Here is a 12,373-nt window from a genome sequence, read left to right as displayed (position 1 = left end):
ATGCAGGAGGGAGAAGAGAAGGAGTCCTTGCAGTCAACTGTAATGGCTTGGTGTAATTGCACCTAAATTTTGTTCACATGACTGGGAAGGTGCTGCAGTGGCTGTAAATTCAAGTAGAAGTCGTAAGTCCCTTTGTTCAGCACTGTCGTAATTTCAGTCACTGAACAAATGGTCCTAAGTCAAAGACTATCTGCGTTTTCCCCAATATTTTACTTCTTGTAATACCAGTCACTGTTAAATAAGAAGGAACTTGAGATTGCAAGATCTTGATGCAGAAGCACAGAGAACAAGAAAAGGAGAAAGGTGACTTGCTTAGGCTTACTCTGACTTGAGCCAGAGACAGTTTCATAATATACGTATTTAATTTAAATGGGACAAACTTGTGAACTATATAAGCATAGACGTCTCTTGTTCTGTCACAACTAATTGAACAAATCTCATTTATCTTGAAGATTTAAATTTGGTACATTTTTGATTTCTCTCAGTGTTCTCAAACATCCTTAGATCTACAGATTTTCATCAGTTGTTATATGTACTGAATGATCATTCTTCTGACTTGTAAAAACAGATGGGAACTTCATAATGTTAAGAAAATAAAATGTACCATAATATGTGGTTTATAGCAGGGGTGGGTTCTAAGTTTTTTACTGTGGGCGTGGCTTATTTTGCGGGTATGGCTTGATGGTCATGTGACAGTGGGTGTGGCTTGATGGTCATGTGACTAGGTGGGCGTGGCCAACTCAATGTCACTCACGTCAAGGGTGCATCTGGCCCCGCCCCTCCCAGCGATTCCTTGTCACACCCAGCCTCAACGTATCTATAGTTCTCTAAAAATGTTGTTCACCTTTTTTCAACTTCATTACCTACATACTATAGATGTACTTTCATGGACCACTGAAAGGAGGAAATGGCTCACATGCTTTGCCCAAGAGTGTGATAGGCAACAGGCTTTTAAGGGGCTGCCAGAAATGGTGGGGGCAATGTATTTTCCAAAGCACCAGAAGGCAAAACAAGAAGCAATGGATGTAAACTGAACAAAGAGAGAAGCAACCTAAAACTAAGGAGAAACGTCCTGACAGTGTGAACCAATATAAGTGCAGAAATATTTCAGTCATAATTTCACATATAAAATAGTATTCATGTAATACAACCTGCATATTGTTTCAAACAGGTAATTAGTATTATGGCTGATGTTTGGCAGCAAGCCTAAAAGTCAAAGATCACAAGAGTGCTGCTTTCTCTGTATGTATACAAAACAACACATATCAGGAATACCATATTAAGATGGACTTATGCAACCTGATATACAAAATAAACACACATATTTATGCTCTGGACTATAGACATTGAATGCATGTAAATCCCTGAAAAATATGTGGTAGCCCTGAGCAAAAGAAAGGCAGTAAAATCACTCTAGGTGTAGAGACAGTGTAAAATATTAACACATGATAAATAATGGAACAATTAAAAATAATAGCACAGAATTTTCTCTCTCCCCCCTTTCCTTCCTCTTTCTTTCTTTTTTCTTTCTTTTTCTTTGTTCCTTTGTTTCTGTCACACACATACATAAACACTTCCCCCCCCTCTCTCTCTCTCTCACACACACACACACACTCCTGATCTCGTTCTCATTCTTCTCACTCCCAGATTCTTCTTCCCCCCTCCCCCCCTTGCTTCCTTTTGAAACTCCTTTCAGGGTGGGAGGGGAAACCAAATAAAAACGAGCTGCTTAGCCGCTTTCTGGGACTGAAAAGTTGAGGGGACCCAAGGAAGCAGCAATCGGCCGGGACTAAGATGACCTCCACTCCCACCCCATCCCATGCTACCTTCTATTTCTCTCCCCGCCCCCGCTCTTCTCTCTCCCGCGAAGAAGAGGACTAACCTAAAAAAAAAACAACCCTCTTCCTGCTGAGCAGAGAAAGCAGTAGCTGGGAAGGATGTTGCTACAGAGTTAAAACAACACAGTTAAGATCCGCATTTTACCAGAGTAGCATCTCTGGGTCGTCTCTCAGCCATTGTGTGCAGGAAAAAACCTTGCAAAGAAAAGAAAAACTTCTCATGTATGCAAGGCAATTAACTTCTCGCACTCAGGATAAGTTTTTCTTTACTTTGCAAGTGTTTTCCCTGCACACAACAGCTGAGAGACGACCCAGAGTTGCGAGTCTGCGCTCTGCCAGGCGAGCAAGTAAGCCAGCAATCTGTTGGCTTCCTGTAACCTGTAGTTTACTCGTGAGCCCCATGCTCACTTGTAAACTTGCTCACAAGTAAACTGCACATTAGAGAGGGCCTCTGTGGCTCAGACTGCTAATGCAGTCTGTTATTAACAGCAGCTGCCTGCAATTACCGCAGGTTCTAGTCCCATCAGGCCCAAGGTTGACTCAGCCTTCCATCCTTTATAAGGTAGGGTAAAATGAGGACCCAGATTGTTGGGGGCAATAAGTTGACTTTGTATATAAATATACAAATAGAATGAAGACTATTGCTAACATAGTGTAAGCCGCCCTGAGTCTTCGGAGAAGGGCGGGATATAAATGCAAATAAAAAAAAAAAGAGAGGCAGCCGGCAGATTGCCGACTTACTCTCTCTGCTGCTCACAGGCAGCAGCTCGCAGGCAACGAAAGAAACTGCCGCCTCCTGTCTCCAGGCATGGAGGAGGCCAATCAGCAGTGGGAAGCCCATGGGATGGGAAGTGGCTGCCAGATGCCCTCAGGTGAAGATGCTGTGGTGGGGAGTCTTGACCCCCCCCTTAGGAGCCTCAGTTTACTAGTGAGCACAATTGGCCTCTCTCCCTGCCTCTCTTGGCCAATGTTGCTCATGAGTAAACTGCAGCTAGGATCTCCCGCATGCTTTCCTCGCAGGCCAGGTTGGCTGGGGGAAACGCATGGGAAGAGCTCTGATGCTGCGATCTCCTGCACGCTCCCCTCCCTCCCCCATCGCATCGGTCCACCACCTGCTGCAGCTGCTGGTATCACCCCTCCACCAGCTCTCCCTCCCTCACCCACCCACCTGCTGGCTCGTGCCCTTTGGTCTTACCTTTGCCAGCAGCTGTGAGCAGAAGTACGCGGCTAGATTCTGCAAGTAGTGGCTGGGCCAGGCAGGCAGGCAGGGCGAGCGAGCATCAGGTGGGCGGGGTGAGCAAGCGGGAACCGGTTCGGGGGTGTGGCCAGCCAGGGGTCACTCCCAGTTCAGGGAACCACATTAAATTTCCGCTAATGGTTCTCCTGAACCGGTCAGAACCAGTAGCAACCCACCTCTGGTTTATAGTATATTCCACAACCAATCAGTTGTTTCTAAGCCTTTGGGGTGCTGATAGTTTTTGTGTTTTTTATAATCTTAATGTTTATATGAAGCTCTCAGGGTTATGATATATAACCATGATGGCGAACCTATGGCACATGTGCCGGAAGTGGCACACAGAGCCATCTCTCCAGGTACACGAGCCATCGCCCGTTGCTTTTCCAGGTTCCGGAGCACCAGACAGCTCATCCTCATGCATGCGGGAGCACCAGAAACTGAAAGAGCAGCCGCCCAGTGCGCATGTGCATGCCGGGAAGATGATCTTCTGGTTTCCAGCATGCACATGCACACTGGCCACCTGGACTTCCAGTTTCTGGCATGCATGTACATGCAAAGACCAGCTGGCTAGTGCACATGCACACACTGGAAACCGGAAGATCATCTTCCTGGCATGTGCATGCACACCGGTGCCTGCCCATCCAATTTCTGGCGCCTTTGCCACACTGAAGTTCTCGCACTGGCGCCTCTGGCCGGGATGCTGGAGCAGCCAGGAGGAAAAGGAGGAGCCGCCATCACACATGGAGATGCCGCCAAGGGGTAAGAAGCATGCCAGCCGGGAAGTGGGAAGGCGGCACCGAGAGGTAACAAGCATGCCGGCCGGGATGCGGGAAGGTGCCACTGAGTGGTAAGAGGTATGCCAGCTGGGAAGGGGCATGCGAGCAGCAGAAACCAGAAGATCATCTCAGTGCCAAAAAGGTTCTCCAACACTGATATATAAGATGAGTGGCTATACAAGTTGTTGCCGTTTGTTTTTGTATTTTTAATAAATACCTGCCAGTTGCTTTTTTTCCTGTAAGTTCTTAATATTTAAAGTGTGTCATATTAAGAACTTACTTCATTATTACAAAGGTTCAGGTTGACTCTATAAATATCACATCCTTAAGATGTCAGCTGTTGGAAATGCAAATTTGGTTTTACTTCACCTTTATTAAATTTTAACTGAGCAACATAGCAAATCAGCATTCTCAGTTCTGGCCACAGATTGCATAAAAATCATGTTCGCCTTGGTTTAATGTATATTTCTTAATATTCCTTCCTTGAATTTCTCTTCCAGAAAGAAATTATGCTCACCTAAAGACCTGCTGAGTATTCAACTTCAGCCCTGCTTTATTTGTTACGTCACATTTTGCATTTTTTCCACAGTATTATGTTATTATTTATTTGTTAAATGTATTTCTACCTATCTTGTCTTGGGGCTACCTTAAATGACTTACAACAATAAAAACAGGGAAATTAAAAGAAGTGTTAAACTTATTTGTAAGCTGATTTGGCATTTTTGATGGCTTAAATGTTTACGTTGATGAGCCAAAGAGCTTCAAATAAAATCAATAATTGAGGAAATTCAAAAAAATTAGATTGTCATGAACAAATTTGAAGCTCTAGCATATGTTTCAAAATTCAGGGGAGCCTTATTTTTAATACAGTAATAACAAATCTCACTAATTTAGACCATACCTTCATGATAGGTATTATTTGTTTTGCTGGGAATATAGCATAATGTGGTGGCCCCTATTACTTTATGGACTAGTCTGTTTCAGTGTACTATGGATAGCGAAACCTATTCAGTAATTATCAACAGAAATATTTAAAACCCCAGATAATAATGCAGTAATACGGAGGACTTGTATTGTGTTAGAATTAATAATATTATCATCTTATGATCACCATATTGTCTCATGCAGGATATTTTAAAAACAAGCAAGAGCAAAATTTCATCTCTTTAGAAACAGAGGAGGAAAGAAACCAAAGTTTGAAAACAGTATTGGAATAGTCTTTATTTTCTGAAATTTCCCCTCCCCTCAAAAAAAGAATTTATCTTTAAAATAAAAGGGTCATTTTACTTTTTAGATAGTACAGTAATTTCATATACTTCAGCATTGTGAAATGTGACCTTTTTTTCTTTATATGTAAATCAGATACCTGATATATCATAATCAAGCTTTCAGTGACAGGCTGCCACTTAAAATACATAAAGGGTGTTCTATCACATACATTTTCTGTAATTGATAATACTGTGCCTATTCATATTCTCTGAATATGATAAATACTCCTATGATGCTAAAAGCAAATTAAAATAACCTGTGTAGGTGAGCAAGGCTTGAAATTGACATACTATATGTTTTAACAACACTAGTTAAAGATCAGTATGTTTATACTTCCTCTACATTCATTGCTTACACTGAGAGAGCATATGCACCAAGACAAATTCCTTGTGTGTCCATTCACACTTGGCCAATAAAATTCTATTCTATTCTATTCTATTCTATTCTACACCTTGCCATTGATAAACTAACCTTTTTTTTTTTCAAAAATAACATATACATACACTTTAATATTAGAAAATATTCTGAAGGGGATGAAGGATAGAAGTTGCCTTCTGTATGTTGTGCCTGAAAAAATATTCAAGTAATTTAAGAAATGCAACATTGCTTTAATTTTTTTTAAATGTGTTATTTACTCAGTCGTCATCCCTCCCCCATTTTTTTTTCTTCTAAAGGTGCTCTGACAGAATGTTATGATGAACTGGGAAACAGATACCAGCTTCCTGTCTACTGCCTTGCCCCACCCATCAACATGATAGAAGAGAAGGGTGATCTAGAGACTCTGGATTTTCCGGATCCACCGCCTAACTCCGGTCACGAATGCCAGCTTCGTTTACGCCTCTCAACAGGCAAAGACCTCAAACTTATGGTCCGCAGTATGGACACTGTGTATCACATGAAGAGACGACTACACACAGTGGAAGGCGTAGAACCTAGAAGTCAGCGATGGTTTTTTTCAGGCCGGCCACTCGCAGACAAAATGAAACTGGAGGAACTGAAAATACCAAGGGATTATGTGGTACAAGTAATTGTGAGCCAGCCCTTAACAAATCCTGTCTTGGTGGAGAACTGATTTTTGCCTATATGCCTCTTCTTTCCTTTCCCTGTTCTTCTATCATGTGGGAACTTTTTCACTTTCCATTCTCTCCTACAAATGGTTTGGTTCCAAGCAAAGACCAGCAAACCCTCCATCTGTGATGGAATTTAGGTAAAAACATACATGAGCAAATATACGCACACACAAACCTTATGTACAAACTCACAGTCCCTGTTTCTAAACTATCCTTGGAGGTTTTGTTCAATTTAGTATTTTTTGACATCACTCTTAACAAAGTAAATGGAAAAATGTTTGTGAGAGAGTGATCCTGAAATTCAAGGTAGATAATGATAAAACTGTGCTTTGAACTATAAGTGATGTATTGATCCATGAAGGTGAAAAGCACTTTTTAAAGGATTAAACCAAATCGAACTGTTTCATGAAATCAGTGTCACTTATAGTTCAGCCGATCATTGTAGCTCCCCTGGTTAATCTAGCATGCTGTGATATTTGTAGGGGTTGTTTCTATTAGGGTTTTATTTACTGGCTCAGTAAGACTCCTGCTTAATAATGAGTAGCAAAGAACTAGAGGTACACTCCAATAATGGTATGTTCTCAAATTTAGGTTTTACTAAACGTTTTGGTACATTCCGATTTAGCAACAAATAGCAATTTGCTAGGGCTGACTTCAGGGTGTATAAATACTGCCTTTTGAAAAATTAGGCAATAATTTATTAAATACATAATTTCTTGTATACTGTAAGCGGTCCACTATAAGGAAACTTGCCGTACAAATCCCACCAATAAAAGGGCCTATCAAATAATTGTACACTATTATGATTGGTGAAAAATGAATATTCAAAGTATACCAGCTTGAGAATATAAAAGGCACAGGACATCTTTTATTTAATATGTTCACCTCTGATATTTAAAACAATAGTTTTGAACCTTCTTTACCCTCAAAAATAGCAATGAACTAATTAGGAAAAAGCACAAGCTGGTTTCATACACTTTTCTAATAAGAGTTCGTCTTGCTTGATAGCATTTTTACCCACTGATATTTGTATTTCTTTGCCATAATCAAACCTGAGGTTTTTATTCCTACTCAAATATACATACATATGTATGCGCACACACAGAGACACACAGACACTGCCATTGTACACAGTATGGGAGAAAATTATGAGAAAGGATTGGGAAGAAAAAAAACTTCACTAGCAGGTGAAAATATTATAGACTGTATAACACTAGAGCTTTCAAATATACCATTAGACCCATAAGTACATTTTTGGGGATTCTGCATTGCATGTATATTTATGTTATTTTCCCTGAATCCCTAAATAAGTTATAGAGATGGAAACTTGCATTAAGACTGGATTCATTTAGTTTGTAAAAGCAGCATATATACCCCCCATAAACGTTTAAATAAGAGAGCATCTTTTAAGTGCTCTTATCTTCCATGACACCTCTTCATACTTAGGCATTTAACAGTGTATAAAGAGTGCCTGTGGCAAATAGATTATAACTTTTTATAGTTGATAGATTTTAAATGATGTCATTTATCTAGAGCTCAATGTGAACCTTAGCAATATCATACAGGATTTTCCCTTTAGAATCTGAAGGGAAGACATTCTTTAGGGAAGTAGGTGCAGTATATCCTTTAAGAGTGCTTTGAGTAACATTAGTAATGATTCTCTCTAGAATAATTAATACGTTTGGAGAATGGCACTGATCAAGTGTATCAGAACAATGGGCATATTCATCAAATATGTCATTTTAAAGTGGGGCCTGTCATTGGGTCTGCTCCTTGATTCTGACATGGTCATGTGCTTGCTAGTAATGTCATCATTTCTGACACAACTTTTGCTGGCTAAATACCAAATCTAATTTATCTTTCTTTATGCACATGGACCTTACAGTTACAGAACTTCCAGTTTTAATTAAATTGATTTTTTAAAATAAAATATACAATGTGCGTTACGCCCTGATTTTTTCATTTAGAAATCAGTTTTTATATTTACATGACTGTATCATGTGTCACAACTATAGAACTCTTCTGGCCATTGTCTATTGCTGTTTGATCTAGATTAGGGTCAGTTAGTAACTAAAATGTTTTCATAGAAATATTCAGTAAACAGTAACTTTTTTAAAATTGTTGATTAAATTTCCCTTTTCCTGAAACAGTTGTTGGTGTTCCATTAATATTAAGAGCCCAACAGTCATTGAATGAATTCAAAATCCTGCATATCACTAGGGATACTTTTTAATATTGTGACTATATCAAGCAAGGTCTGGATGTGCTTTAAATGGAAATTTAAATTTCTACAATGTTCGAATTTTCATTTATTTGGGCAGTGCCTAGATAAGGAATATGCACTACATATTGTGCAAGTTACAGGATTATAATCAGGAAAACTATGACAAAAATTATTATTTAGCACTTTTTATTTTTTCCAGGATTATTTAGAAAAGGAAGAAAAATTGCAACTATTAAGGAAAAAGTGAAAGTATATATAGTCTGATGATTTTTGTAACTATTGCCCTTTTTTATGTGTTCACCAAGTTTATCAAATTAAGTTTCTTGATTGTTCCCCAGTGAATTATATTTACAGTACTGCTGCCACAAATATGGGGGTAGGGATGGTGGAATCAGCACAAAGGGAGTGAGCACCAGCTCCTTCCTATCATTGGCATTCACTCAACTCTCTGTAGGAAAAAGGGCAGGCAAATCTATCCTGTATCAGTTTTGTCAATTAATAGGTAAATCAAAAGAGCAAGGAACATTTCTTTTGCTCTTCATTGAGATAAGAGAGTTTTCCTGTTGTTCAGAGAACGAAGTTGATGCTTTTCAGTGTTGATGCATCAGGATTCAATTGTGGATCCTCAACAGCCGAAGAATGCTGGCCAACATGATTATAGATGTTTTAGAATTACTGTAATAATTTTGTAAAAACAACATCTGGAATATAGTCAGCTCTAAAGTGCTCATCAGTAACCCTATTGCTCTGAAGTAACAATCACCAGAATACATTAGAATAGTTTCTGTATTTCCCACAGTCCCTAGTGGGCTTTCATGAACAGACTGCACATTGGGACATTTTTTTTTAACGCTCTGATCATTTTTCTCTAACCTGCTTATAAATCAACTTGGAAGGCACATTGCAAGACATTTCCTGAAAAAATGGAGGATACCTCTCTTACAATTAGAATGGAATACTTTGGAAAAAAAAATGAATTATCCATAAAGTTAGAATTTGGTTAATGCCAACAAAAGATCAGTTTGGGGCAGGTGCATGATAATTTAATTACTTCTTTTGCACTGATGTAAGAACTTCTATTCATAAATAAGGGATATTTAATATCTGGTTTAATTCATGCGTATCATGAATAATTTTTACTTTGAATAGAAATTGTTTCTCAGAACAAAAGAAGAGTCTGGTGAGTCTATTATTTCTTTCTTTTTCTGCTCCAAAGAAGTTTATAATATGTCATCACCACCATCATCCAACTCTTAAGAAATAATAAGGCAATTACTGTAGGCTTTTAATGTTGTTAATCTGCAAGAATTATCAGTTATTCTGCAATAACAGAAGTTCAAGCAAGCACTGTATTAAACTGTATTTGTATGTAGTCCAGATTCTGATTCACTGCCAGCTCATTGTCTACAAAATGTGCCTCCCACTCCACGCCCACGTAAGGTAATGTATATGATAAAGATATAATACCTGACTAAGTTATCAAATGCAAACAACAGTTTCCCCAATAGCTACATCAAATTCCCATAACATTTCTAATTAACATTCTTTTGCTGTTGAATTAGTGAATATATCCTACTATAGTAACTCTGTTTGCACCCTTGTCTGACAAAGATGTCAGTACTATATGCTTCAGAGTTAATGGGTAGTTTATAATTTGCTTGTTCTGGAATGGTCTGAAAGACAAAGGACAGTAGCAGTGCTTGTACTCCATTATGTACAACAACGTAGCAACAAATTAATATAAGACGGATAGTGTTCACTGTGCTTCACTATGCTGTGGAAAAAGTTGTCAGCAAGATTAAAGAAATGATAATATAAAAATCATAATTCTCTCATCGCTAAAGAGATGTTCAAGAAATAATTTGATAAGAAAAATATGTTTTTAAAATATGGTAAAAGCAATATATTTAGTTGGGAGATAATGTTTATTCGATAACATGATATAAACAACTGACAAAGTGCAGAAAAGATTTTACAGAAATGCTTTCATTTTTTAAACATCCAAACCCAAACATAAATTAATGCAACAGTTATGTGTATATGTGTGATGTGGAAAGACAGACAGACAGACATATACGTAGGTGCATTGGAAGCATTGGCATATTAGTGTTGATTTTTTTTTCTTGCTTAATTTTGAATGTTATAATCATATACACCACTTGAAATTCTTTGATGTTTTAACACAAACAATCCTGGTTTGTTTCATTTTTACATGATTGTGCATTCATAGTGTTTGCTTATGATTATGTGGCGCTTTCCTTGAAGTGCAGTTTCTTCAACAGTCTAGCATGGGCTTCACTTAAAAATGCCTCCCAAGTGTGCTTTAAAAAATCCATTTCTACCAACAGTATGTAAATAGCAGAAAGAAATGCTATGTATGGAAGATATAGAAATGAACCAGTCTACATTTTCATCATTTTACTCAAAGCAAGAGAATATTAAACTAATACTAGCAATTCCTTTTGGCAAGCATCCGTATTCCCAAGATTAGTTGGCTGATTTTTAAAACAATGATGTAGCCATGAACTATTCATTTTTTTATTCAACTCTTTTGTTTCCCTCCATCCCATTTTGAGAGTGGAATATTGGAAAGCATATCAGTAAATGTATAGAACTAAAAAGTATAAACGTGTGGGGAGGTTTTCCCTTAGAATTTGCTTCATAATTAAGTTTGAACAACAGTGATGGGTTTCCACATGGCATTAGCAATCCATGAAAAATTATGCTCATGCCTTCTGATTAAGGTCACGAGGTAAATATTTCTGGAAATAGTCCAGATGGTTTGTAAACCAGAACTATGCTGTTAAGCAGAAGATCCAAATATTGATTTTATGGAGAATAGTAAAAATGCATCTGTTTGATCCCTTTTTCTTTCCTGGTAGTTAAATCAAGCCAAAGATGGAAGTCAGCTTAAATGGGTATTTTTGGTTCTTTTGATTTGAACTCACAGATATACAAACTATTTCTGGGGCTTTAACTGAAATAATGAAATTGCCTTCTATCAAGGGCCTTCATTGTGCCTCTCTTCTCCATATCCTGGGAATGTCAAGAAACTGGAGACAGCCTTTCGAGCAATTGTACGCTAGGCAGCTGGCAGTGTATAATGACACTCTTTTCTGGTGTGCTGAGCAAAGGACTCAAGTTTAATGTCCTATTTGCCTCATGGTAGTGGCTTCCAAAGATGGCTGGTACCATCAATTTGTATTTCTTGAATAAAATATCTTCTCTTTTTCTGGTAAATCCTTTTTTGTACACTGTTTGTTGTGTGCCATGTATTTAAGAGGCATTCATGTTCTACAGATGGTTAGTAATGCAGTACACAATTTCAGTGGCTAAAAAGAAAGTCAGAGGAATTACAGTGACGTGACACCTTTTCTTCCTGTAACTTTTATAAAATTAAAAAAAAATAACTTTATGCATGGGTTGTATGAACCTTTTTTAAGAGGGTTTTTTTTTCCAGATTTTTACAACAAATCTTTTCAAGCCATGGCTTATATTCATGCTGTATCTCTGCCACATCAGTAGTCCAGGCTCATATTCAGACATCTCTATGCTTAGATCTCTGAGCACATATAGTTCTTTTTGAACAATGAAATGAAAAGTATAAATGAAACTTTTTGATTTCAAAAAGGTAGGAATGTATATTATAGAATGCTATGTGTTAAAAAGAAAAATGAAACGCCTTTTATTTATTTTGGGGAGGGCTAAACAATAAAGCTAATACAGGATATGTCTTGTTTTAGAATACAAGTTCTGTGTTCTTTCTCTCTTAAACTAGAGCTAAATTATTTAATGGTGGTTTCTATCCTGCCTTGCTGGAGTCTGTAGCTCAGCAAATGCCCTCGTATATATTATTATAGCAATGCACTGGTGTGCCTAATTGAAAATTCTAAATCTGTTTAGAGCTTTCAAAGTACTGATTGCATAGCATCATTACTCCCTTACGTCATTTTTAGCTT

General features: G+C 38.0%; 1 protein-coding gene across 4 annotated transcripts in view; it reads left to right on the top strand.

The window, feature by feature from the left end:
* UBTD2 (ubiquitin domain containing 2) overlaps positions 1–11,829 on the top strand; it is a 77,061-nt gene extending 65,232 nt beyond the window's left edge. For all 4 annotated transcript variants that reach the window (XM_058171307.1, XM_058171309.1, XM_058171308.1 and 1 more), the window contains one exon: positions 5,795–11,829. In XM_058171307.1, coding sequence (XP_058027290.1) covers positions 5,795–6,192 — 398 coding nt within the window. In that variant the 3' untranslated portion in view covers positions 6,193–11,829. The remainder of the gene's footprint in view (positions 1–5,794) is intronic.
* The last annotated feature ends 544 nt before the right edge of the window (positions 11,830–12,373 follow it).

This window comes from Ahaetulla prasina, chromosome 2 (genome assembly GCF_028640845.1).
Source record: "Ahaetulla prasina isolate Xishuangbanna chromosome 2, ASM2864084v1, whole genome shotgun sequence".
Lineage (NCBI taxonomy): Eukaryota > Metazoa > Chordata > Lepidosauria > Squamata > Colubridae > Ahaetulla > Ahaetulla prasina.
Note: the sequence above shows the minus strand (reverse complement) of the source record. Positions and strands in the feature narration are given on the sequence as shown.